Source organism: Miscanthus floridulus, chromosome 4, assembly GCF_019320115.1.
Source record: "Miscanthus floridulus cultivar M001 chromosome 4, ASM1932011v1, whole genome shotgun sequence".
NCBI lineage: Eukaryota > Viridiplantae > Streptophyta > Magnoliopsida > Poales > Poaceae > Miscanthus > Miscanthus floridulus.
The window spans coordinates 110838288-110865732 of record NC_089583.1 but is presented as its reverse complement, the minus strand read 5'-3'; the positions used below and the strand labels follow the sequence as shown (position 1 = coordinate 110865732).

At 46.4% G+C, this 27445-nt stretch overlaps 4 protein-coding genes and 1 pseudogene across 4 annotated transcripts; all 5 read left to right on the top strand.

Annotated features, from left to right (window-relative positions):
• Positions 1–2642: 2642 nt before the first annotated feature.
• On the top strand, positions 2643–6261 carry LOC136550329 (bet1-like protein At4g14600). The gene is made up of 4 exons (XM_066541870.1): positions 2643–2896; positions 3005–3110; positions 5550–5606; positions 5932–6261. The coding sequence occupies exons 1-4, from the start codon at positions 2856–2858 to the stop codon at positions 6091–6093; spliced, it is 366 nt and encodes a 121-aa protein (XP_066397967.1). The 5' UTR covers positions 2643–2855; the 3' UTR covers positions 6094–6261.
• A 718-nt stretch (positions 6262–6979) lies between these two features.
• LOC136549075 (DNA replication licensing factor MCM7-like) lies at positions 6980–7922 on the top strand. Its single transcript, XM_066540378.1, has 5 exons — positions 6980–7019; positions 7111–7116; positions 7209–7303; positions 7499–7621; positions 7719–7922. The coding sequence occupies exons 1-5, from the start codon at positions 6980–6982 to the stop codon at positions 7920–7922; spliced, it is 468 nt and encodes a 155-aa protein (XP_066396475.1).
• Positions 7923–8371: 449 nt separating this feature from the next.
• On the top strand, positions 8372–11186 carry LOC136550328 (uncharacterized). The gene is made up of 3 exons (XM_066541869.1): positions 8372–8900; positions 9654–9769; positions 10148–11186. The coding sequence occupies exons 1-3, from the start codon at positions 8790–8792 to the stop codon at positions 10485–10487; spliced, it is 567 nt and encodes a 188-aa protein (XP_066397966.1). The 5' UTR covers positions 8372–8789; the 3' UTR covers positions 10488–11186.
• A 4315-nt stretch (positions 11187–15501) lies between these two features.
• Positions 15502–17861, top strand: LOC136552599 (subtilisin-like protease SBT1.8; annotated as a pseudogene).
• Positions 17862–22999: 5138 nt separating this feature from the next.
• LOC136552598 (uncharacterized) lies at positions 23000–24727 on the top strand. The gene is made up of 2 exons (XM_066544161.1): positions 23000–24328; positions 24416–24727. The coding sequence occupies exons 1-2, from the start codon at positions 23000–23002 to the stop codon at positions 24485–24487; spliced, it is 1401 nt and encodes a 466-aa protein (XP_066400258.1). The 3' UTR covers positions 24488–24727.
• Positions 24728–27445: the final 2718 nt, after the last annotated feature.

Below are 27445 nucleotides of genomic sequence, written 5' to 3'. Positions count from 1 at the left end.
AAGAGCAATATGTAGGTTATGTTTAAGACAAGCATGTATGTCATGTCTAAAACAACAGAATGATATGAAAAATGAGTCAGAAGCTAAAATAATATATGAGAAAAATAAAGTGTAATAAGAAGAAGAAGTAATTCTAGAGGAAAAAAGAAACAAATATTTAAACAATATTCCATAAGAGTTCCTCATTCCTAGATTAAGTTTTAAGACTGAACAAATTTTGTCATACTTTACTCATGATATTACAGATCTAATTTGGAAAAAATATACTGAAAGACAATATAAAACCTTTCATGATATACAAAACTATTTTATGAAATTATATCAAGGAAAAGAAAAGCCTCTAGGAATAATTGTGAATGCAAATATTTTTCCTTTACTTCATCTCGATGATAAATTAATTGTTAAGCCTCATCAAAGATTCTTAATACCGAGGGCCGATATAAATTTAAAATATTTCAGAAGCATACAAAGAAATATTGAAGATGATATCTCTCTACAAACTATTATTGATCATGGGTTAGTCCATGATATATATAGTACACTTGAAGAGATTTTCCAATCAGACCTTGAAATAGCTATCAAAAAAGCTTGTAAGAAATTAGCATGTATTCAAGAGAGATACACAATTAAGTTTTGTTTTAATCCACCAAAATTTACACAACCAATAAGACCAGCATGCCATGATATATATATATATATATATATATATATATATATATATATATATATATATATATATATATATATATATCATAAAGGGATCATACAAATTTCCTACTACGGCCCTGTTCGGCTGGCAGAATTTTAGCTAAAACTGACCGAAAAATACTGCTCTGGCTGAATTGTTGTGAGAGAAAAATACTGTTTCGGCTGAAAAAAAAAGCCGAACAAGTCGAATATGGAGTAAGCCGAACGGGGCCTACATGGACTTCAGACTCATGGCAAAATTATGAAGAGCTATTCGTAAAAGACACGAATCATGATAATTAGAGAATTTTCAGTGAAGCAAAAGAATTAGAAAGAAATACTAAATTTGCCCCTGAATATTATATGATGTACCAAAATAAAATAATAAAAGTATTCTTACGAGAATACTATGGAAGATATAGTATAATACAAAGAGAAGTTGGAAGACTAATAAAGCCTAGTTATGGCAAAGAATGCCAATTACAAAAAATATATCATGAATTGTTGTCCGGGTATGAAATATGGTAACCTGAAGAACTGGACAACAAAGAAAATATTGAGTAATAAGAAGAGTCAATACAGATTCAGTTCAATATCAATATATATATTCTAGACAAAAATATAATCTCTATGTTGATAAGGTGTTATCAACAATTCGATCGGGAAAAGATACTGCATGCCAAAATCATTGATTTGATATTTGCAACATCAATCATTCGGACGTGGAAGACCATACCAAAGAATATCCAGAAGGATAAGACCGTGCGCGACGGAGGACAGCGCAAAAGGAATATATAGTCACTCTACTATAGCCAGGACAACTATTGAAGCACACAGCTTTATCCAGCTATCCAGGCAACAGTAAAGGAGAATAATTGAAGACACCAGAAGACTTAAGCATGAAGTAACTCCAGAAGATAAGCATGAAGGACAATCTAGAAGGCTCCCTTCGCGCTATAAAGAGAGACGCCGAGCGCATTCATACGGCATCGGACCGAAGACCACCAGCACCATCACCACGAACTCATCCACTGAAGACTCCCCTCCACACCACCATTCCACCATCTCTCCACTCACACATACACCATGAAGACTACGATCTTAGAAGTTCTCTGAGTTCGTCCACCTTTAGTACTAATACTCCACTTACTTAGTAACCACTCCATCGTTGTAAATTAGAGAATAAAGAAAGTCTCTGTGATCTTCCTGCGCTTGTAAGGTAATTCCTAAGATTTATGCTAAGTGTTTGGGGTTTCTCGAAAGGAAAAACCGTATGTAAGCTTGCTCTGTGGAAATAAACTAAGCTTTCCTGTTTTAATTCATGCATTTCTTTAAGCTCGTTCATATGGGGCGATGTCTTTATGCTAAGGACCTTAGAGGAGAAACCTATGCGTGTATTGTTCTCGTGTTAGCCCTGATAGCGACGTTTGTAGAGAACTCTGTGTGCGTAGAGAAGTATTCCCTTCGGGTGGAACTGTCTGAGGAGACAATAGAGCCTGAGTCCTGTATATGTGTGGCTGGGGATAGGAGGGAGGAGACCAGACTAGCCTAGTTTCGAAGAGAGCCAGCGATGCATACGGTGAATACTGAGTAGGACTGACATAAGCATAATCGCATAATCTACTGAAACGTTGGTCTCACCAATAGATCCTGAGAAGCAAAAATCCGTGGACGTGTAATAGGCCCGGACGTCCGAATGCGCGTATCTGTTAGACATCCGGACGCTGGCAGCGGCGATTGGAGTACCAAATAGATCAAACAGCTTCCATTAATAGCAATTAAAATAAAAGAGGACACACAGTGACATCTGGGACCCAGCGCCAGAGACACGGCTTTTCCATCTTTATGGTCTGTACTAATAATTTTTGGTCTTTTGCCCTGTTTTTCTAAATTTGACAGACTAGCTTATCAGCCGAATATTTTTCAGCGTTGCTTTTCAGTGGAGCTGTCTCGTTTCTACCGGTCTCTCGGTCCTACCGGTCTCCTCGTCTCGTTTCGACGTTTCGTCTTCGTCCCCCGTGACGTCAGTACCTCACCCATCCTCACCGGCTGTCGGCACCCAACCGCCGCTGATCCCCGCCGCCGTGCCACGACCACTCGTGGGTTCAGATCAGGCCCAAATCGCGAGCGGCGATCTGTACGCCGTCCGCGCTCGCACGCCTAGCGCGATGGCGCACCCGATGTACGGCTCCGGGCCGCTCCGATCCAGGTAAACCCTACCGTACCACCTCCGCCTCATCTGGCCCCGTCGATTTGCCCCCTTGAAATTGTATCGGTTCCCATGATGGATTTGGGTTACTTGCTTGCGGGGTCGCAGGAACGCGGCGAACTCGGACGAAATCCAGCTGCGGATCGACCCGGTGCACGGGGACCTCGACGAGGAGATCAACGGGCTGCACTCCAGGGTCCGCTTGCTCAAAGGGGTAAGGTTTGGTTCCCCTTTTGCCTTGATCCTTCGTGGTTTTTCATATTTGTTGCGTGATGCGTGATAGCTTTGCTTGATTCTAGGGTCCTTGGTTATCCGTGATTTTTGAACTACAAAACATATTGGTTGGTACGCACGTTGTAGATTTTTTATGGGATGATGTAATATATATTTCATAGTTGCTTGTTTCTGATTTCACATGTAACCCGATTCGCGATTTAGTGCCTGGTGGTGGTGCAGCTTGCTAGTTCGGCTAAAGCTGGTTCCATTGTCTTCAAATCTAATTGAATTGCTCGATTCTGCTTTAAATGTTATCCGATTTGTGATTTAACACTTTGTGGTGGTGCACAGTTCAGCTAAACTGGTTCCGTCATCTTTAAACCTGCATGAACTGTGAGTGGATGGAACTTGAATTAGAATGTCAGGTGAGAATAAGAGACGGTCATGTTGGTTTCATGTGAGGTGCTAGCAAGCCTTCTAAAACCAGTTCCATATACTGCTACATCTAGGCTGTCTGCAACACAAGGATATGAAGGGAATTGTACAGGGGATAGTTCAATTCTTATGGGAATAAGAAAAAAGATTGCGTCTTATCAGAGTAAATTGTGTGCAAAATTTCCATAACTGATGTCATCTGGTCTATTTGCAAAGGCAATATATTATTTAGTGTGTCAAGGTTGTTTGATCTACTTTGAAGTTTGAATCTTTTTGTTAACAGTCAGTCAACATACATATGGCTCAGTTGGTGCCGCATTGTTGTAAGTTTTCATCGGTACATAAAAAATGCTGGGTCCTCTTGGTTTATCCATTGCTTCTGACCTTGTTGATTTCTACTTTGTTTAATCTACTTGTCGGGGACCAATACTAGGGTACCCGAAGAGGAGGAGCTAATGATCATCAACATTGATTCATCCGAGCAGTCAAGAGCGCGACTACAGCTCCAACCGACCCCCGGACGCGTGGGCTCCGCCTCGCCCGGCCTCTGAGGGAGGGCCCCGACCCCGAGGCCGCGGGCTCCGCCTCGCCCGACCCTTGGGTTTGCGCTCCGCCTCGCCCGGCCTCTGGGGGAGGGCTTCGCCTCGCCCGACCCCAAGGCCGCGGGCTCCGCCTCGCCCGACCCTTGGGTTTGCGCTCCGTCTCGCCCAGCCTCTGGGGGAGGGCTCCGTCTCGCCTGACCCCAAGGCCGCGGGCTCCGCCTCGCCCAGCCCTTGGGTTCGCGCTCCACCTCGCCTGGCCTCTAGGGGAAGGCTCCGTCTCGCCTGACCCCGAGGCCGCGGGCTCCGCCTTGCCCGACGGAGACCCATGCCGCTGCCAGCCACTCCAGGTCCAAGTGTATGGGCCTGGGTCAAAGCTCTGACATCAGGGAAGCGACCGGCACGTCCCGATGTAACCCGCGGCCACGACAGGCCATACCCGAGGATTCACATCAGGAACAGCGTTGGGCGTACCGGTGCTGTTCTGCCTAACCCTCGTATGAACACTGACAGGCGCGTCAGTTCACCACGACGTCTGCCAGGACGGAGTGGAGCGCCATGACCGGTAGACGAAGCCTGCGCATGGCGCCAGTGGCGGATAGGGCCGCGACATGGAGCCATCCCTGTTGACATCTACAGGGTCGGTGGGACCCGTATAAAGGATAAGAAGGACACGACGATCCTAAAGGACTTCTTCTCCCTCTCGTTCTTCTCCTTTCCTCTGTTGTAACCCGTGCTTTCTCTTGGCCTATAAAAGGGAAAGCAAGGCGCCCCATTAGGGGGATCGAATGATCGAACTATCACGAACCCATTGGGTCGATTCAAGCCAGATCCGAACAAACCCATCGAACCCCGAACACACGGCTGAGCAGCGACCGAGCTCTCGGCACTCGTTCACTCTTTCCACCAGAGACTTAGGACCTGTCCCTCTCTCGCCCGTTTGTAACCCCTACTACGAACTTTTAGTGCTAGTAACACGAGCAGCAGCAACGAACTGGACGTAGGGACATTCTGCCCGAACCAGTATAAACCTCGTGTCCTCTTAGCACACCATCCGAGCTAGACGCGCAATATTAGAAATTTACTCGTCGGTGGTAACTCGAAACACCGACACTACTACAATGAAGTCTCAATGATTTCATTAAACCTTATTGTGCCAGTGGCTTCGTACTGTTTGAGGCCTTGCTGTTGCAAGCTCTCTCACATGTTGGATTTGTTGAAGACCAGTTATTTGCATTCTTGTAGAACCAACCTTATTAATATTTCAAATGTATTGCTTATAGGATCTATATCAAATGTTTGAACAAGTTAACAAAAATGCCTTAAGATAATGATTGTTCATTCTTGCTACAGTTACATACAAGCTGATCTTTATACTATTTGTAGTTAGCTACTAGTCAAAGAATTTGTTCTTTTTTGGAAGGTAAGTTTGACTTTTGGTGTTTGATCAACTGTTTCTCTAGGTGGCCCAGGAGATAAATTCTGAAGCCAGGTTCCAGAATGATTTTCTTCATGAACTGGTACTTGCCAGAACTTTTTTCACTCTTTGTATTCTAAATTTTTGTCTACATGTCAAAGGACTAAGTATTTGTTTCAGACTTTTCTGAATTTAATATGCTGTACAGGTCAGGTACTTTGTATGGCCTTGAAGTCCCCTTAGACAAACACTGGCAGACTGTTAATTTCTGGATTTATGTGTTGCATCCTATATTCGTAAAGCCTATGTCATCTTTGAGTAATACAACAGCAATATTATTACCTTCAGAAACAGTTAATCTTTGCTATGCTCTTTGACAATCTATATCGGAGTTATGCTGACTTTGGTTATTGCTTGTGCATGTACAGCAAATGACCCTTGCAAAAGCTCAGGCTGGAGTGAAGAACAACATGCGGAGGTTGAACAAGAGCATCATCCAGCAGGGCTCAAACCATGTTCTCCATGTTGTCCTCTTTGCACTGTTTTGCTTCTTCGTTGTCTACCTCTTGTCAAAGTTCTCTAGAAGATAGTTCCCGTCTTCGGTGGGAAAATCTAGGATACCATGACTTGTATGTAGTCTAAAGAAAAAAAATGCTATTGTACTTTTGTCTGGCCTTGTATCCTCAGTTGTTATGTTGAAATTTGAAACAAACCAGAAAAGGGGAAATTGGTACCCCTCAAAGATCAGTCTAACCTCATCCACTGATCCGCTGTTGGGATTTCAGTTTGTACTACAGAGACGTTCTCCCTTGGGTGTTTTGTTGAGTGTATTCAACGAGTTGAGCGTGGATCAAAAGTGTGGCATATAGTAGTAAGATAAAAAAGACTAATGTTAATCACATCATTCAGAACAACGAATAGCCCATATTTTTATAAGATTATATTCCAATGTAACTAGCTGGGGTGGTTTCGTGTACCATCATGTATGTTATTTCTGATATTCAGAAGACACTTGCAAGCAAGTGGTTTCATCATTGATACATACAAGGGAAGAAATCTAACTGGCCGCCATTCCTTACAATTTATGATGTGACTTTGCCTGGTGGAACCGGATTTTGTTGAACTGAGAGGATGTTTAAGGCCCTGCAGGATAGCTGTGCATGCCATCTCATTTTGAATAAATGGCTGTGGATTAATTTAAGAGGCGGCTGACTACTCAAAGTGAGGAGTATCCATATATATGGGCTTTATCATTGTCACCTTGAGTTCAAATTGGCAGAAAATATGATGGAATTATAGTTGAAAGAGACTACAGGAGGAACTGTCTAATCTTTTAGGAGCATCCTATTGCTTCAGGGTTCATCTTTTCTTAATGGACATTGCTTCATAGTTCACATTTGCTGTCTATATTGATTTTAGTCGCCTGAAGAAGTTGAAAGTTTAGCATTGCCAAGGCTGCAATCACCCCCTCTCTTAATGCGAGAACCGCAATTCTGGCTGCTGCAAATCCAGCCTGGTAAGTTTTGATATGAATATATTATTTTTTTTCTAAGGGATAAAAAGAAAATCTCATCAGTTGACAATGTCAATTGCCTTTAACCATTCAGGGGCAGGTACGATATGAGGAGGACTCCAGCAGAAAATATAAATCTACCTCCAGCACTTCTGTCTCGTTTCGATCTCTGGTTGATCCTGGATCGTGCAGACATAGAAACTGATCTTGAAATGGCAAGACACGTTGTTCATGTGCATCAAAATCTAGAATCACCAGCGCTGGGGTTCACACCACTTGAGCCATCTGTACTCAGGCAAGGACACTAGTCCTTGAGTGGCAGTGCAAATGTTCACTTAATTTCAATTTCATAGTTGAATTGCTCATATTTTAGTTGGAAGTTCCAGAAACTATAAAACCTGAAATACAGATAAAATCATTGTGTAGTATCTTTGCATTATCTAATACTTGCTAGTCTACAATTTTTATCTGTTCATTCACAGAGCATTCCTTCTGTTCCTAGAGAGCTCGAGGAATACATTGCAACTGCATATTCCAGCATCCGCCAAGAGGAGGCAAAGTCAAATGCACCAATCTCCTACACAACTATCAGGACACTTTTGAGCGTACTCCGTATTTCTATTGTAAGTAACTTGACTGTTTTCCCTTCACAATACCATATGAAAATATCTCTTTAAACATGATGCTGCTTGCCTATTTCAGGCCTTGGCAAGACTTAGGTTTTCAGAAACTGTGGCTCAGAGTGATGTCGATGAAGCACTGCGACTCATGCATATGTCCAAGTACTCGTTATACTCAGATGACCGCCAGCAGTCTGGCCTTGATGCAATATCTGACATATATTCCATCCTGAGAGACGAAGCTGCTAGGGCGCAGCATGGATGTGAGATATGCTCATGCTCTTAACTTGATCTCCAGAAAGGTACAGTTTCTACTTTCTACATACACATACTGGTACAGGTGCACAACTCGGTATGGCCTGATTGCTGAAAAATTGGTTGGTGCTATTGAAGGAGTGCTTGGAGGAATAAGCTTCCTGAATGTGTGGCAGATGATCCATCCAAGCACCTTTGACATCCATTTCATCGATGCCTGATGCAGAAGCCAATACCGACCACTTAACATTTCATCATCAGCGAAGGAATGGAACATAAAGAGTTTGTAGCTTAGCCTAACAAGATTTAGAAGTTCCAGTATATGTATCAAGGATGAAACGAGTTGCTTGCAAATATCTTCTAAATATCAGAAATAACGTACATGATGGTACACGAAACCACCCCAGCTAGTTACAATGGAATATAATCCTATAAAAATCTGGAATGGATTCACATTACAAGCTATGCATTGTTCTGAATGGTTTGACTAACATTAGTCTTTTTTATCCTACTATATGCAACTTTTCATCCACGCTCAACCCGTTGCATACACTCAACGAAACACCCAAGGTAGAGCGTGTATGAAGTACAGAGTGCAATTCCAACAGTTCCAATCATACGGATCAGTGGATGAGGTTAGAATAAATCTCGTGCCTCTACAACTAGAACACGGGGGCACGTGACTATCTCGTGCTCTTCTCTCCTCTTCTCTCTCTTCTCAATTATCACCAGCGGAGAGAAATCAAACCCTAGCCCCCGTCGATGCCCCTTCGGATCTCCGGCGAACGCCACCGCGTATAGAGTGATTCCACCCCGCGAGATTGAAGCCCCTCGGTCTGGGAATTTCAAGGTGGGTGCTTTGCGGTTGGTGATTTGGGGGTGAAGGAGGTGGAAGGCTATGGGGTCGTCCTCGAAGGTGGTGCGGCCGGAGGAGGTGCTGGAGTCGCTGAAGAACGACGGCAGCATCGATGCGCTCCGCATGAAGATCATCGCCCAGCTCAAGGCCAACGTACGTGCAGGCTTCCCTTCCTCTCCCGATTCCCCTCTTATTCCTTTGAGACCTTTATTTTGGCTCCTCCTTACTATTATGTTAGTTTTTTGTTGTATGATAAAGAAAAACATTATACAGTTTCTCTAAAAAACATTATTCAATTAAGAAATCACTTCCAGCTTAAGTTGGTAGACCTGCTTAGGAGATATGCTCATAGTATGCGACCCTGGGACGGTCTGAATTAATGAACTTGCTATCCAGGTTGTGGGCTTTCTGTAATTGATGGAATCAGGAAGTGTGTGACTAAATCGTTAAAATTAAGTTAGAGTTCAGTAGATTATTTAAATGCTGTTGCAGTTCAGAGGCGATCGTGCATGTCCCAAGGGACCGTTAAACAGGGAATTGGTTTGCATGAGAGTTAGGGTATTTAGTTGTTCTTTGCTGTCACTTGGCACGCGTTTTGTCGTCTGTTTCAATCTGTACTTCTCTTATATCAACATGCACGAGAATTTGGGTATTTAGTTGTCCTTTGGTGTCACATGCCGTTTCCTCATTGGTTCTGTTCTACTTTTCCCCATATCAACGTGATGTATCAGGAATGTGCATATGGCAGGATATTCTTGTTGATGTAGAATAAAATCATTTCTGCATTGTCTTATGCTACATGTACCCTTCATCATGCTCTTGGCATCACTCTCTGTCAGACTCACCTGACCAATAGAGTAGTGAGAAGTGGAGACATGTCGATGAACTTTCTTACTTTGATTTCAGGAAGATATGAAGAAAAACACTATGATGATGGTGGAGCAAAGCAAGGTACTGAATACTCCTGGAGCTGAGAAAAAGACCAAGAGGGAGTTATTTGATGCACTTCGACAGGAACTGGAGTAAGCTCCTGTCTTTCTGTTTGAATCTATGCTCAGAAACAGTACATTGCCTGGTTTCTATTTGGCCTTAACAACAAATTGCTTATCTGGATGTTATAAAATGCTTATAGCAGTTTTTACTAACAAGTAAAAACATGTGTAGCCTTGACCTCATACACAAATCTCCAGGTCTAGGATAAGTCATCTTCCTACGTATTGTTGCCCTTTGCTGGTTGTTCAAAAAGTAGTGAAGTGATATAGTTCCCATGATTTTATTTGTTCTTCCATTGTTCTGGTGTATTGTTTATATTGTGGAAAATCCAAATTTACATCTCCTGCATTCTGCAGTTTTTGACTCCATTCCCAGCTTCGCAATGCTAACTGTTTTATGCAATGCAGGACTCCTGTCCTTGAGAAAGCCTCCAAGGCAGTTTGGGAGCTGATTCTAGACAATGGTGGATTAGGGAAAGAGATAACTGAAACAGTTGAGAAAGTCTTCTGCCGGCTCAGTGGAATTGACATGATGCCACCTCCGCTTTCAGCCGCTGGTGCTCATCAAGAGAAAGATGACATGGCTGTTGATGAAGTTGTGAAGAGCAAGGAGGTGGATGCTTTTGAACCATCCTCATCAAGGAAGAGACCCTTCAGCGACGTCAACCGAAAAGGAGCAGGTGCTTTACCAAATGGCAGTGCTACAGACCAGCATGATGAGTCCGAGGATAGTGACCAGAAGATATGATGCTGCTCTGTGCTGTAATTTTTAGTTCAGGCTGAAGTAGCTTTGGTGCTTGAATGATAGCAAGTCGGCTGTATGGTATATTGGCAAGTTATACTTCTTGTTCATTGGCAAGTTATACTTCTTGTTCATACAAGTTCTGTGAGCAACTCTGCAACTGCTATAGGATATTTCAGTTTTCAAGAAAGCAGCTGCTGTTGAGTTTCTTCTGAATATAGGATAAATTGGTTGACTAATTCCTCTTGACAGTTTTGTGGTATGTTTAAGTTATAATCATTCAAGAGTTATGTTAGATGCTTCTTCATTTTGCAAGGACTGCATTTTGCAAATTAAGAATCAGTCTCACCCAGTCTTCTTCATGATGGTTGCTATCCTGATGATCTGGACGATCTGGACAGTAAGAAACGACTACATATTCAGGAATGTTCAGCCGAACCTTCAAACAGCTAAGGAATTCTTCAGAAAGGAATTAACTCTGTTATCTTTGAGGGCAAAGACTAAAGTTTCAGTCACCTTTGATCTATGGATACAAAATCTGTTGTAATCTTTCTGATTGGCCTTATTTTCTTCCTTTCTTTCTTTGTTTCTTGATTTTACTCCCTGTTCTCTGTACTCTGTACTTTGTAGTCTGTACTTTGTTTCCTCTTTTTAATAAATCTTTGTAGGGGTGCAAACCCTCCAGTTCCATCAAAAAAAATATTTATTCATTTTCTTGAGAGGGATTTCACTAACAATTTTGCCAATGGTACCTTGGCCTGAGTTGGATGGTAATCTTTTATTTTTTTCTTGTTTAGTTTTGACTTTTGAGTACTATGATAGGAGTGTGGACAACATAGAGAAGTACAAGGTGGCAAAGAAGACTGCAAAACGAGCTGTAAATGTGGCAAAGGGTAGAGTATACGATGATCTTTACCAACTTTTGAGTACGAAGGAAGAAGAGAAGGACATTTATAGGATGACTAGGGTTCGTGAGAGAAAGACAAGAGACTTCAACCAAGTTAAGTGCATTAAGGATGAAAGGGAGCATCTCTTGGTGAAGGAGGATAAGATCCGACATCGATGGCAAGAGTATTCTGACAAATTGTTCAATGATGAGAATACGGATACAACCTTTCAGTTGGATGACTCTTTTGATGACACCAATAGACGCTTTGTGCGGAGAATCCAAGAATCTGAGGTCAGCGAGGCGTTGAAAAGGATGAAAGGAGGTAAGACGATGGGACCGGATGGTATCCCAATCGAGGTGTGGAGATGCCTCGGGGACATAGCTATAGTATAGCTAACCAAACTGTTCAACTATATTTTTCGATCGAACAAGATATCTAACGAGTAGAGGAGAAGTATATTGGTACCGATCTACAAGAATAAAAGGGACATTCAAAGTTGTACTAATTACCGGGAAATTAAGTTGATGAGCCATACTATGAAGCTATGTGAGAGAGTTATAGAGCATTGCTTGAAAGCAATAACGTAGGTCTCTATGGACCAATTTGGTTTCATGCCCGGAAGGTCAACCATGGAAGTCATTTTCTTAATAAGACAAGTTATGGACCGGTATACGGAGAAGAAGAAGGACCTACACATAGTTTTTATTGACTTGAAGAAGGTTTATGATAAAATATCAAGGAATGTTATGTGGTGGGCTTTGGATAAACATAAAGTCCCAACGAAGTACGTCAGGCTCATTAAGAACATGTACAACAATATTATGACTAGTGTTCGAACAAGTGATGGAGACACGGATGACTTCCCAATTAGGATAGGACTATATCAAGAGTCGGCTTTGAGTCCTTATCTGTTCATAAGGGACATACAAGGGGACATCCCTTGGTGTATGCTTTTCGCGGACGATGTAGTGCTAGTTGATAAAAGCCGGACAGGAGTGAATCAGAAACTAAAGTTATGGCGGGAGACTTTGGAGTCCAAAGATTTTAGACTCAGTAGAACTAAAACTGAGTATATGAGATATGACTTCGGCATTACTACCCGGGAGGAGGAAGATATTAGTTTGGAAGGTAAAGTAGTGTCTAGAAAGAATACCTTTTGATATTTAGAATTAATGCTATAGAGATACGGTGATATTGATGAAGATGTTAGCCATAGAATCAAAGCAGGGTGGATGAAGTGGCGCCAAACATCTGATGTCCTATGTGATAAAAGGGTACCACAGAAGCTAAAAGGCAAGTTTTATAGGACGGCGATTAGACCTGCTGTGTTATATGGTGCATAATGTTGGCCTACGAAAAGACGACATGTTCAACAGATAAGTGTCGCGGAAATGCATATGTTGCGTTGGATTTGCGGTCATACAAGAAGGGATCGAGTTCGGAACGATGATATACGTGATAGATTAGGGGTAGCACCAATTGAAGAAAAGCTTATCCAACACCGGTTGAGATTGTTTGGACATGTCCAACGAAGACCTCCAGAGGCACCGATGCGTAGTGGAATCCTAAGCCAGGATAGTAATGTGAAGAGAGGCAGATGAAGACCGAAATTGACTTGGGTAGAGGCAATAAAAGGAGACTTAAAAGGATGGAATATACCCAAAGACTTAACCTTAGATAGGAGTGCTTGTAAAACAGTTATTCACGTGCCTAAACCTTGATTGCTTCTGTTGGTTTTTAACTCTAGCGTACCCCAACTTATTTGTGACTTAAAGGCTTTGTTGTTGTTGTTGTTGTTAGTTTTGACTTTTGAGGGATGGAATGGGGATCCATCACAACATCAAAAGCACTTGTTTACTGTAAACATGAAAGAAAGACCTTACATGGTTCATCTAATCTATGATGACTTCAAACAAAAACACCAATAGCAACCAGAGAGTTTTGTCCCCACTAAAACGTCCCTCCTTTTGCAAAAATAATCCCCAGTGTCCTTGGTAACCAAAAGCATAAAACCTTACCAGCAAATTCGATAAACCTTATCATATTGGCCCTGTTCGCTTCTCTTATAATCCATCTTTTTCAGCTTATTTTTTCAGCCGGAACAATGTTTTTCTCTCACAACAAATCAGCCGGAATAGTGTTTCGACTTGTTTTTCAGTGAAGCGAACGGAGCCATTGTTGTGTGCTAGTTTCCTTTTGATGCCCAAACAATGGCATAAATGCACTGATGCAACTATTTTGGTTTCGCTAGCGGGTTTTTTTTTTCTTTTTCTTTTCTGGTTCCATGAGAAGCTTCACCAATGGAGCTGAAGCTGTTTTCGAAAAATGTTTGATAAAATAGCTTCTCGGGAGGATGGTAGAGAGGGAGCTATGAGACTAATTTTTAGCTTTATCAATGTTCCTGGTAGCAGAGAGGGAGCTGGGAGAAGTATTTTTTTAGCTTTACCACTTACCAGTATTTCCTGGACATTTAAGAGCACATTTTGAGGGACTTCTAGGGAGAAGCTTTTCCAAGAAACTGAAAAATAGCTTTGTAAAACTGGACCATAATCCATACCAAACAGTTAATAAGGAAACACGGCAGGGTACAATCCACTTTAGAGTTAAGTGTCGCACAAGGAGATTGCCAGAAAAAAAAAAGCTACTCATAAGTCAAAAAAGAATGGCTCTACTAGTACAGTTGTGACAGGCTTCTCTGCCCAGCATTACAATTGACATCATGAAATGGTCTGTTGTTCACTACAATGGAGTACAAGGGAAGAAATCTAACTGGCCACCCTTTCTTACAATTTATGATGTGACTTTGCCTGGTGGAACTTGATTTGGTTGAACAGAGAGGATATTTAAGGCCAGGCAGGATAGCTGAACACGCCGTCTCATTTTGAATAAATGGCTGTGCATTAATTTGCAAGGCGGCCCACTACTCAAAGTAAGGAGTATCCATATATATGGGCTTATCATTGACACCTTGAGTTCAAGTGGGCAGAATATGATGGAATAGTTGAAAGAGACTACATGAGAAACTGTCTAATCTTTTAGGAGCACCTTATTGCTTCAGGGTTCATCTTTTCTTAATGGTCATTGCTTCGGAGTTCACACTTTCTGTATATATTAACTTTGGTCGCTTGAAGAAATTGAAACTTCTGTCACAAATCGAGATAGCTCCAAATTTTTATTTCTTTTGTAGCCCAGAATGCTCACTGGGCTTTCTTCAGTGCGGGCAGCGTAGCACTGGTTTCAACTTGCACGCCTCAGATACATATTTGTGGCCAGGAATTTGCTATTGTCTGGTGCAAGATGACTAGTTGTATTGGATTTTAAGAAAGGAGCATGTCCAAATGGAAAGTCTCGTGAAGTACTCTTCTGCAAATTTATTTAAATATGACAAACTTATCTTAATAATTTTTTAAAGAAGGGCACAAATTCTGGCAAAAGCTCCTCACCTTGGTTCCCAAAACTTGACATCTTTCTTTTCTTTTATTTATTGGGATGAATATCTTTATACTAGATCTTTAAACTCAGTAATCACGCAAAAATTTCTCTCCCTTTTATTTTTCCAAGGGGTTCATGTTGATTGAATTAAATCTAGGGCATGCAATTCTCAGGTGAACTCACTACTCACCTGACGTTGGGGTAATGCCCATTAACCATGAGACACAACTTCCTTGCGGATTGAACAAGCATAACCAAAGTTCTCACATTAAATACTAACTAATATAGCATAAGCTCACACCACAAATAAATTCATGTAATCCTTGCTTAATTGTACACTAGAGGCACTTGGCTAGGCACATATTTCTTAGTCCTGGAGTTTACTGTGTTTTCCTTGATCAAATACCAAGCAAGTTTTGCTCGATAGGACTACATATATTGTACAATATAGAATGACATTGTTGACACTGAAAAAGGGTCCTAAGCCCCACATGTCATCATCAGGAGTATTACATCAACAATCTGTTAATGAGCAAAATCTTCTAGTGCAATCCACCGACCACATGGCCTACCACCACACCAGCTTACCACTGTTTGTGCTGTGTAGTGTAGCAATGTCCAGGGCTCGGCCTCTATAAAAGGCTCACACCGGGCACGCATTCCTTCACCACGAGCTAACGCACCCACATCCATCAGCAATGGCGACCACCATCACCAGGCTCTTGCACCACCTAGCACTCTTCCTCCTCCTTGTCCAGTTCGCCGACGCAGTTCTCATCCCAAAGACCAAGTACAACGCTGCGCTGAAGCCTCAGTCATCGCGCACCACCTACATCGTCCATGCCAACGACCTCGCCAAGCCGCCCCACTTCGGCTCCCTGGAGGAGTGGTACCGTTCCATGGTGATCACCCACGCCTCTTCCACTCGGGCGGCGAGCTCCAGCGGCATCCTGTACACTTACGACACCGTCATGCAAGGCTTCGCTGTCCAGCTCACTGGCGACGAGGCCCGGCTCATGTCCAGCGCGCCCGGCGTCATCGGCGTGTACGAGGACAGGGTGCTCTACCCTCAGACCACGAGGTCGCCGGGGTTCATGGGCCTCGAACCCGGCAACGGCGCCTGGAAGCAGACCGACTTCGGCGACGGCGTCATCATTGGCATCATCGACGGCGGCATATGGCCCGAGAGCTCGAGCTTCCACGACAGCGGGCTCGGCCCCGTCCGGTCGAGCTGGAAGGGCAAGTGCGTCGACGCCCACGACTTCAACGCCAACTTGTGCAACAACAAGCTGGTTGGAGCCAAGGCCTTCATCACTGCTGCGGACGCCGTGGCGGGGAGGAAGAGCCGTGGCATCCCCTCCCCGAGGGACGAGGAGGGACACGGCACGCACGTGGCCTCGACGGCCGCCGGCGCTGAGGTCCGCAACGCCAGCCTATACACGTTCTCCCGGGGAACCGCGTGGGGAATGGCGCCCAAGGCGAGGATCGCCATGTACAAGGCATGCAGCGAGGTAGGCTGCCTGTATGCGGACATCGTAGCGGCGGTGGACGCTGCGGTGAAGGATGGCGTGGACATCATTTCCATGTCCCTCGGAGAGTCGGAGGCAACCCACCAGACCCTCCTTTCCACGATGACGTTGTCGCAATCGCCTTGTTTGGTGCGGAGCGCAAATTAAGGCGTCTTCGTCGTCCTCGCTGGCGGCAATGAAGGCCCGCAGGCATCTACGGTGATCAACTCGGCGCCGTGGATGACCACCGTAGGCGCCTCCACCGTGGACCGGCTGTTCCCGGCGAGCCTCACCCTCGGGAACGGGGTCGTGCTCGCCGGGCAGTCCCTTTGTACCATGCATGCCAAGGGCACGCCCATGATCCAGTTACTGTCCGCCGACTGCCGCCGCCGCGATGAGAGGAAGAGCTGGACGCCCGACAAGGTCATGGGAAAAATCATGGTGTGCACGAAAGGAGCAAGCGACGGGCACGGCATCCTCTTGCAGAATGCTGATGGGGCAGGGATAGTTGGTGTGGATGCTCTTGAATTGTCTCGAGATGGTTCCGCAACCTATTCCTTCACTCTTCCGGGTCTCACGCTCAGCTACACCGCTGGCGAGAAGCTCAGGGCGTACATGGCCTTGGTGCCCTATCCGGTGGCGTCCTTCAGCTTCGGCTGTGAGACGATCGTCCGCAAGAACCGGGCGCCGATGGTGGCGGGGTTCTCATCGCGGGGCCCCAACCCTGTCGTCCCCGAGCTCCTCAAGCCCGATGTCGTCGCGCCGGGGGTGAACATTCTTGCGGCCTGGTCGGGCGACGTATCTGTGTCGGGAGCTTCCGACGATGGGAGGAGAGCCGACTACAACATCATCTCCGGGACGTCCATGGCGTGCCCGCACGTCGCTGGCATCGCAGCAATGATCAAGAAGAAGCACCCAAGCTGGACGCCTGCCATGGTACGTTCGGCGCTGATGACGACCGCCGGGACGGTCGACAACAGAGGCGGAGACATCCTCGACAACGGTAACGGGGCCATCGTGGGCCGCGCCGACAACGTCAGGATCGCGACGCCGCTGGTGGCCGGGGCCGGGCACTCCAGCCGGACCTCGCGCTGGACCCGGGGCTCGTCTACAACGCCGGCGAGCGCGACTACGTCGACTTCCTCTGTGCCCTGAACTACACCGCGGAACAGATGCGGCGGTTCGTTCCGGACTTCGTCAATTGCACGGGAACGCTCGCCGGCGGCCCCGCCGGCCTCAACTATCCGTCGTTCGTCGTGGCCTTCGACAACCGCACCAACGTCCGCACACTGACGCGGACGCTGACCAAAGTGTCCGAGGAGGCGGAGACGTACAATGTCACTGTCGTGGCGCCAGAGCACGTGAAGGTGACCGTCACGCCGACGACCTTGGAGTTCAAGGAGCACATGGAGACGAGGAGCTACTAGGTGGAGTTCAGAAATGAAGCCGGAGGGAACCGGGAGGCAGGCGGGTGGGACTTCGGGCAGATCAGCTGGGTGAACGGGAAGCATAAAGTCCGGAGCCCGGTGGCGTTCCAGTGGAACAACTGATGACTTCTTCTGCACAATAATAAGCTATGGATGCTTAAACTGCCATATATCGTCATGGTGATGAGTTCGTTGGTTAGGGGGGAATCAGTAATTCCGCATTCTGAGTCGTGAGCTGTGAGACCTATGGATGTTAAAAACTGGATGGTGTTAAAAAAATAGCTGTTATTTTTTAAAAATATTTCCAAATCTCCCATTTTATTTTGGTATAAATTAGTATTTTGGTATTCCACTCCATTTTTCTCCTCAAGCTGAACCATTTTTCACAACACTGAGTCCACTGTTTACACAATAGACCATATTGCTAGTGCTGCATCTTCCTTTTGCCTGGGTTCCTTGCTTGCCCTGAATCATTGCTTTTCACAACACTGATTACTGAACAATGACTACTTAACTGAATTAGATGGCGTGAACCGTGTAGAGTGGTGTAGTTTAAACTGTTGCTGCAACATTCATTCAGCATTAGTACTAAGACTATATTGATAGGTCGTGACTTCACCCGCAGGCAGCTGGATTTTGTAGAATCCAAGCAAGAGACAAGAGGCCCAGCTCGAAATTTAGGATGGATTTTTTTTTTAACACAATGGCAGGAGCTCTGCCTTTCAATTAAGATAGGGAAAGAAAGTTTATGTACAAGCAAGGACACTCGAGATTAGGGTTTCAAACCCCCACAAGCATGTAAAGGAGGGAGCCGCACGGCCTAAAGGGGGGGACAACAGCTAAACATAAGCGAGTGCTCTCTTCCTCTGATCTATGTCTTCCTTTATCCTTGCGGCTACCTGCGGCACCGTTTCTATCTTGTTGTTGAAAATTCTCATATTTCTCTTTTTCCAAATATTCAAAAATGTGTAGATTACTACCCCGTTAAACCGTCTACGCTCAGATCTTGGCACTTTTCTTGCCGCCTCTTCCCACCACGACCTGATATGGGTGGGGTCTACCTGGGGTTGTTGTTGAAGTTGAGTGAAGTTTTCCCACGAGAGGATCTGATCCCAAACCGCCTTAGCAAAAGGGCAACATAGGCATAGGTGGAGGCCGGTCTCTAAGGGACCGTTGCACAGCACGCATTGTTGTTGGTGTGGCCACCCTCTCTTTTATAGGTTTTGCGCCGTTAGAATTTTATCTTGCACTAAGATCCAAGCGAAGATCTTGCATCTGTTCTCTACATGCGCTTTCCAAATCAATTTCGTACGGAAGGGGACGAGCGAGCCTTTGAATTGAATTCTATAGGCCGAGCGGGTGGAGTAATTTCCATCCTTGGTCCATCGCCAGATGATGGTGTCCTGGACGCCCTGTTGTAGGTGCACATCCTGTATTCGTATCCAAAGGGACACAAACTCCTCTATGTGGACAACCGAGGTGATTTTCCTTTCTAGCTTGTGCATCCAACTATTGTTCCGGAGCTCTTGCTGCACCGTTTGGTTTGTCCTTGAAACTAGGCGAAACAAGTTCGGGGCTAGGTACCTAGGAGCTTGTCCATCAAGCCAATTATGATGCCAAAACTTAGTCTTTGCACCATCCCCCAAAGTTATAATGATTGAGGAGTTGAAGAGGAGACGATCATCATCAGAACATGGAAGCTCTGAGCCGCTCCAAGACTTGGAGTCATCCACCCATTCTTGCCAAAGCCATCGCAACCGGAGGGCTCTCCCAAATCTATCGAGGTCAGGAATGCCTAAACCACCGAGGTATTTTGGTCTGGAAACTGTTTGCCAGTTAACTAGGCAGTGTCCTCCATTGGCATTCTCCTCCCCCTTCCACAAGAAAGATCTTCTGATTTTGTCGATCTTTTTCTTATTACTGCATCTACCGCAGTCGGCAAGCTGATGTGGCTGTTGTTCATCACACTATTTTCGTTGTTGTCATGGTAGTTATTTGCGTCGAGGAGGAACATCTGCGAGTTGTTTCAGTAGAGTCGTCCATGTTGTTTCAGTAGAGTGTCTAATTCGGTAATTCCTCCACAGGTTGTGCTACGTAGTAATATAAATCTCACCCTTATGGAGGATCCTTTGCGCTTGCTGCTCTTGTCACTCTCATAGAGTGGTTGCTGATGGCTCAACCATATATGACTATATGAGCACAACCATAGCTTAAACAATTTGGAGCAGTTTTTTGAGAAACAAAAGTGCAGAGCAGTCTTAATTATATGACACTTATTTGTCAGTGCAGCTAGCTCAACTGAACATTTGTGGTGTCTTAGGTACAGATTTTCCTAGGTTTTTTTTTTTGGAATTCAGCTATTGCTACTGTCCCAGGTTTAGTTGTCTAGGTCCTTCCAGTAATGACTAGAAGGACGGGCCTGGTACAAGCGGTAGAGTCTTATTTCATACGTACTTCCAGTTGAGTGATCATCCCAGCAAATTATTGGCCACACTGATCTGCCCAGCTCTTTCCACTTTTTTTGTTTCAGGAATTCAGGGTGTATATTAGTGTAATATAACTCTGCCCTTTCTTATTAGTTGTATATCTATATGACATTCTCCGTATCCACACTTACATGGTCCTAACCAATAGAGCCATTAGGGTGCTGTAAGTTGTACTGGTTGTAACATGACAACAACTAGAAACAGTATGCAAGCTATTTTAAATGCTATGCTCTTTTGCGATTCTCTCCAGATTCTAGACGTGTTATAGGAGTAAACCAGTAAAGTGGGCAAAAAAAAAAAGTAGTATAACTGTAGTGTAGATTAATGTTCTTCTTTCTAACAAATTGTGCATCAGGTTATCAAGCAAGTCTGTTTCTGTTTAGAGCACTAGCTAGGCATGTCTGTATTTGCAAAATCCTGGTAGAGAGACTGTTATGCATCAACAATTATCTTCACAGCCAAAGACCTTTGCTGGATTACACATGAGCACAAACTGCTGTTTTGATGTTAATTTGTAGTAAAATGACCATTCCATACAGGATTGAAGGGCTGAAGGTTTCTGAACTGCAGAGTTCTCAATTCATGTCATCTCATCTCAGCTTTGCCTTTGGAGTTCAAGGACTGAAGGTTTCTGATGACTTCTTGTCACTAGTTGTAGTCTTTAAAGGACTAAAGGTTTCTGATAATTATTATTTATTGTTTAAGATTACTCATTCTTCTCCTTTTAAGTTGAATGACAAATGGCTGTAGATACTACCATTGATGACATTACTCATGGTTTGTCATCTAAACTGAAGAAAATGGAATCTTAGTTTGCTTGTGCCAAGTTTTGTACTAATAAATAAGTATATGTCTATCAGTAGAAATGTCCTTGTCATGTTTTTATATTTCCAGATTTTTTTTTCTGATTTTTTTGTATTTTGTTCAAGTATGTGAATGGATTGTAAATTTGTGCAATTTTAGAGATGCAAGTTGACATGAGTGAACGAGCTACTTGACGCAACTCTTTCCAACTACGTATAGTTCAGAATCTTCAACTACTTGATCCAAGTTGTGGGCTTTGTGACAGTTCAAAACAGTTAAACACATACTAAGGCCAGTCTCAATGGCAAGTTTCATATCACGGATACCAATGTTTGGGTGGATGAATGAAACAACCTTTCTCAGTGGATAGTTTCTTCTCACAGTTTCATAGACTACGAACATATTTAAATTATTGCACAGTGCTCTGATCAAATGTTCCATGTGATTATGTGGCCATATTTGATCAAACTAACACGAGACTGCACAAGCTAGCATCCTTCAGTAGCGTACGCACAAGAAGAAGCAGATACAATACTGCACAAGCTAGCATCCTTCGTTAGTTTACGCACAAGACTACACAAGCTAGCATCTCTGTCTTTCAGGTCGTCAGCATGCTTCCCATCAGGTGCTACATCGCTGAAAACCATCAAACTTTATAAAAAAAACAGACCCCGGAGGCTCCCACTCTGCCTCCCACATGAGTGGACTCTGGGAAAGGAAAAAACCAAGACAAGTCTGTCTCCCGCAAAATCTACGGAGAGGCTGCTTGGAATCCATGATCTGATCTGGGAAAGAGAAAAACCGAGGCAAGCTTTCCTCCGCAAAATCTATGAAGAGGCTACTTCGAACCCGTGACCTGGTGACTCAGTGAGACAGCTCTCACCACTGCAAAGGCTTGCCCTATCAAACTTTATACTACTGCAAAAGATATATTGAAGAACTCCACTTGATAAAACAGAGTCAATATTTATATGAACCAACGAAATATTCCTACCTGCTACTAGAACAGAGAACTCTGTATCGATAGAAGAAACTCTGTACGAACATACAGCAGAGATTTGGCGGCAGCGGCGTACGCAAGGAATCGCGCTAGTGCATTTGGGGGAGGGCGGACGGGCGGTGCGCAATGGCGACGCCGGCGCCCGTACCGGTTCCCCGCGCTGCCGGAGAAGGAGGAAGGCGAGCAGGTGGCCATTCGGTCAACCAGGCGGCGCAAGTGAGGACGTTGGAGACAGCACGCAAGCCACGGCCTGACGACGGCTCTTTCTCACCGCCTGGCGAAACAGTTCTCCGCCGCAAATAATAGCGAGGGATGCACCAGCAACCTCGTCTTGTCGCCGCTGTGCATCTACTCCGCACTCTCCATTATTAGTTAGCTAGCTCGCGGCATACGCGGACACGGGATGGGCTGCCCGCCGCCGCGCCGCTTGCATGCAGACGCTCTACGACGGGGCGTCCCACTTCTCGGTCAGCAGCAACGGTGTACTGTCAATCTGTCATCAACGCGGGCATGGCCGTGAGCTGGTTTTACATGGCCTCATACCTCATGGGCCTCCCGTTCTACGGCTGCTCGTGGTTCCTGCGCCGAGGCCCAGACACGCCGTGATTCAAGCAAGGTCTCGTGTCAGATTCGACGCCGAGCTCCGAAGTTGCAAATTTGCATTGACTAGGAAGCTTCCTCACACCCCACATTTGGAAGGTATCCGTAATCCCGTATCCTGCCGGATCTCCATCGGCTACTCAGACTCGCCGAAATATGGAAGCCTACGAGGCATAGGCCCTAGCCTTAGCCGCGCGTGTTCGGCCCCGCCGCCGTCGTGCAGCGTTCGATCCGTGGCACGCGCCGCCTCCCATATATACCGCCCCCTCGCGGCCTGCCTGCCCCGCCGGAACAGTAACCGATTTCTTTCGACTACTAGTACGACGCAGGGGATGACGGGAAAGCGGAGGACCGCCGAGTGTGTGCAGGGGATGACGGGAAAGCGGAGGGCCGCCGAGCGCGCGCAGCAAGGCGCGGCGGGGCGAGGCCGCGGGCGCGGGCGCCGCGCGTTGGACCTCATCCGCGACCGCCGTGCGCGGGTCGACACGTTCGGCAAGCGGAAGGAGACGCTCAAGGTCAAGGCGTACGAGCTCTCCGTGCTCTGCGGCGTCGACGTCGCGCTCGTCGTCGCCGCAGCGGACGGCGAAGGCGACGGCGGTGGCGCGGCGGCGGACGTGTGGGAGTCCACCGAGGGCGCCGTGCTGGCCCGGTACCGCGCGCTGGACCCGGAGGTGCGCGCGCGGCACACGCACCGGGCGTACCTCGAGGGCGGGCTGGGCAAGGAGGAGGCCAAGCTCGCCCGCGTGCGCCAGGCCGGGCCCACCGGCCTCGACCCCTGGGACAAGGCGCTGGACGGCATCGCCACGGAGGAGGAGGCGCAGGGGCTGCTCGAGGCCATCGATGCCGCGATACGGGCTACGGAGGACAGGATGAGGGCGCTGGGTCTGCCGGTCGACGGCGTCGGCGCTGGCGTCGTGCTCGAGGGGGTCGCGCCGCTCGCCTTTGCTGGCGCGGACGGTTATCCGCTGCACGCCCCCGGCGGCGGCGGCGACTACGACAACCAGGCCATATGGGCCAATGATGGCGTTCAGACGTACGGCTTCCAGCAGTGCACCACCGGCAGCGGCGGCGCGGGCATGGATGGTTACCACCTGCAGATAACGCCGGACATGTACGCTGCCGGCGGCAGCAACAACAACAGCGGCCGCCTCGCGACGGACGACCACCTGTACCCGCCGCGCGATGCCGGCACGCTGCAGCACGGCTACGGCTTCCACCAATGCGCAGGCACCGACTACTTTGGCATACCCGCTGGCCACCAGATGCAGGAGTTGCTGGGCTGGGGCGCTGCCCAGACCAATCTGGCCATGTGGTGCACCGAGGAGCCGCACCATGCCATGGTGCCTGTCCACTACCCCTCCGCCGAAACCGGCCTCAGCTACATGGACATGACGGCGGCGCTCGGTGGCCAGGGCAGCGGCGGCTTGTCCTGTGCCATAGGCGGCAGCTGCAACTTCGTCAACGCGCCACCAGAACTCTCCCTCGCCATGGTCACCACCGGCTGCGGCGGCGGCGACGACTTAATCAACGCGCCACCAGTAGCCTTCTCCCACGCCATCGGTGGCACCAGCGACAACTTCACCAACACAACGCCAGCCCAGTCGCTCGCCATGAGCTACGGCGCCGACCTGACAGTTCCCGGCGGGTACGCGACGCAGTGGCAGACAGCCCAGCGCGCCGGCAGTGGCCAGCAGTCCGGCGTCGAGCAGCTGCATTACATCAGTGGCCTCGAGGACGCGCAGTCGCAGGCAGCCCAGAAGCACCAACACGCCGGCAACGAACCGCAGTCCGGCATCGAGCTGCTGCATTACCTTAGTAAGCTGGAGGAGGACACGCAGCTGCATCTATGGGGAAACTAATCTAGCAAGCAGTAGTAGTAGTGTACAGCGTCGTAGGGTCAGATGTGCGTGCGACATCACGAGTCCGGCAATTTTGGGCGACAGAAGTCTGGCCGCCGGGTTCTGATGATGTCGTCGCCGCCACCGCCGCCCATGGTTCCCGAGCAATTTTCCAGGCCAGCTAGCAAGGGACAGGGGCTAGGCATATTAGGTAGGTTGTGCATGGTCATCGGGTGAAGACCCCGGAGATTGCTCACTTCAGCTGCTCGGCTAGGTAAGAATCTGGCAAAAGTCCGTCAGTTTTGTACCTCTGCCCGATTGATGGATGGAGCAGTTTCTGTTAGCATATAGGAGATAGGATAATTTTAGGATTCATCAGGAGTTTTGTTAGGCTGAGAAGTTGCAGAAACTCTCATCTCTGGAGGTTATCCTTGCAATCATGTAATAAATACAAATACATATATAAGTATACATCAAATATCTCTCTCTACCGACAGCGAACGAAGTGCTTCTGTCCACCAATGTCTTGAGCCACCGGTGCAGAAGGGCGGATGAGATCAATACGTGTACCGAAGGCGTACTTCCGGAGCTTTACGATCTTTTGGCTTTCAAAGTGCAACGTTTTCTTTACATTATTTCCTACGCCCATGCGTGCAGCGTGCCTGAGAGCTTAGACGTTTTTTTATATATACGGTTAGGCCATGCAATATTCAACAAGTACTAACTCCTATGAATATTTTTGCTATACTAGGACAGAGCTCTCCAAAAAACGACCCTCAATTTATTTCTTTGTATTTGAGCACATAGGTTTTTTTTTTTCATTTCAATGCAATTGTGCACTCAAGTTTGTGATTTGAGTTTGTTTTCAGCTATTTTATATTCCATAGGTGCCTTCAAGAAAAAAAATACTCCACATTAAAATCGACTTTAATCACCTAACGAAATAATAATAAAGTAGATGTCTACATTTTTCTCAATTTAATACACTTGGTCTAACTTATTAGGATGCAATGGATTTCTAAAATGTCAATAATTTAATTTATTAAAGAATGGTCTTAAAAAGATTTAACAATTAATTAATGAATAATTCTTTTGAAATAAATGTTAGATGCTATTTTGAAGACATGTTTGGTAAAGAAAAAAAAAAGAATGATACGTTTTCAAGCAATATATGTGTATCCAACCCAGTCTGCGAAGGTGCTCTTAGGGATAAGGTATGCGTGCGTGCGTTCATAGAGTTAAGTGTGAGTGCGTTGTGAACGTCTGCGTTGTATTGTATAATCTAAAAAAACATTATATCTTGTAGATAAGTTTAGGGCTTTTTAATAAATTTAGCATAGGGCCTCTAAAATCGCCGTCTTATCGCGGAGCCTATATGACACTGGTCGGGTCACAGCTTTTATATGTATGGACCTTCTTAGAATCGGCGATGCAAGCCTCCATTCTGGCCGAGAGGTCCATCGCTTCGGCGATGGCGAGTCCTTCTCTTTCGCATTCGTAGGCGGTGGAGACGTTGGCGCGCAGGGTGAGGACGCCCTGCTCCATTGGAATCTTCAACACCAGATAGACATAATGGGGCACGGCCATGAACTTGGCGAGAGCTGGTCGGCCAAGGATGGCGTGGTAGGCGGTGTCGAAGTCTGCCACAAAGAAATTCGCATACTCAGTACGGAAGTGGTCAGCGTTGTCAAACTAGACTGGCAAGGTGATCTGCCCCAAAGGTTGAGAGGCTCTGCCAGGTACAGTACCCCAAATTGGAGAATCAACATGGATGAGATCATCCTTTGTGAGGCCTAACTCAGTTAGGACTCCGACGAAGAGGATATTGAGGGCACTTCCACCGTCGATGAGGACCTTCTTGAACCGCACGTTGCGGATGGTTGGATCCAGCACGAGTGGGAAACGCCCAGGGTATGGGATATCTGCCCACTGGTTAGCTCTACTGAATGTGATAGGATGCTTCGACCAGTCCAGATATTTGGGATCGACGACCGTGTCGTACTTGGTGATCGACATGACCTGCCGAGCGGTGAGCTTCTGTTGGCGTTTGCTCTCGGAGGCGGCGCATCCTCTGAAGATTGTGGCGGCCGTCTTGTTGGCATCTTGAAAAGCAAGTCTTGCATCCTTAGAACGCTCCTCCTCCTTGCCATCATCGGACTCATCGTCCTTGCGCGTCTGACGTTTCTGCTGTTCATCGCGGAAAGCTTTGGCCATGCCATAGCATTGCCGCATGGTGTGCTTGCTGTTCTTGTGAATTGGGCATGAACCGTCAAGGAGCTTTTCGTAGGCAGCATTAAAATTGCGCTTAGCGCGTGGCTGATCTATGTTGTTGATGAAGTTTTCCGGTCGACGGCGACGTGGTTGTGCAGTCCTCGATCCCTCTGGCCTATCATTATACTGGCATTTGCGATCATCGTAACTCCTATCGTGATCTTCATAACACCGTTCTTCGCGGCGATCATCATCACGACGTGGGTGGTGATGCGAGCGGGAAGCACGAGCAACGTCGTCCTTGAACTGCCGATCAGCTTCTTCGAAATCTGCGTATGAGTTTGCAACCTTGAGGAGTTTGCCGATGGTCTAGGGCCTCTTACGGTAAAGTTTGGAGCGCAGCTCCTGATGGTGATGGAGTCCTCTGGTGAAAGCAGAGATGGCCTCGTTGTCCCCGATATTGGGGATGGTGTTCCTTGTTTTAGAGAAGCGCCTAATGTAGCTTCATAGAGGTTCCCCAGAAGTCTGATGGAGTTTCTCTAGATCATATTTCGTGCCAGGCTGCTGGCACGTTGCCATGTAATTTTCGACGAAGACTTTCTTGAGATTATCCCAAGATTCGATGGAATCCTCCCTTAGGCCCATAAGCCAATTGTTGGTTGTCTGGGAGAGCATGACAGACAAATAGTTTGCCATTATGTCGTTGTTTCCCCTGGCAGCACGTACAGCGATCTCGTAGAGCTGCATCCACTGCTGCTCGGGATTAGC

Coding starts and splice junctions, on each gene's coding strand:
- LOC136550329 (XM_066541870.1), top strand. CDS start 2,856: ATGGCGCACCCGATGTACGGCTCCGGGCCGCTCCGATCCAG. Junction 2,897..3,004: donor TCCGGGCCGCTCCGATCCAG/GTAAACCCTACC, acceptor GCGGGGTCGCAG/GAACGCGGCGAACTCGGACG. Junction 3,111..5,549: donor GGGTCCGCTTGCTCAAAGGG/GTAAGGTTTGGT, acceptor CTGTTTCTCTAG/GTGGCCCAGGAGATAAATTC.
- LOC136549075 (XM_066540378.1), top strand. CDS start 6,980: ATGCGAGAACCGCAATTCTGGCTGCTGCAAATCCAGCCTG. Junction 7,304..7,498: donor TCACACCACTTGAGCCATCT/GTACTCAGGCAA, acceptor GTTCATTCACAG/AGCATTCCTTCTGTTCCTAG. Junction 7,622..7,718: donor CTATCAGGACACTTTTGAGC/GTACTCCGTATT, acceptor TGCCTATTTCAG/GCCTTGGCAAGACTTAGGTT.
- LOC136550328 (XM_066541869.1), top strand. CDS start 8,790: ATGGGGTCGTCCTCGAAGGTGGTGCGGCCGGAGGAGGTGCTGGAGTCG. Junction 8,901..9,653: donor TCGCCCAGCTCAAGGCCAAC/GTACGTGCAGGC, acceptor CTTTGATTTCAG/GAAGATATGAAGAAAAACAC. Junction 9,770..10,147: donor GCACTTCGACAGGAACTGGA/GTAAGCTCCTGT, acceptor TATGCAATGCAG/GACTCCTGTCCTTGAGAAAG.
- LOC136552598 (XM_066544161.1), top strand. CDS start 23,000: ATGACGGGAAAGCGGAGGGCCGCCGAGCGCGCGCAGCAAGGCGCGGCG. Junction 24,329..24,415: donor GCAGTGGCCAGCAGTCCGGC/GTCGAGCAGCTG, acceptor AACGAACCGCAG/TCCGGCATCGAGCTGCTGCA.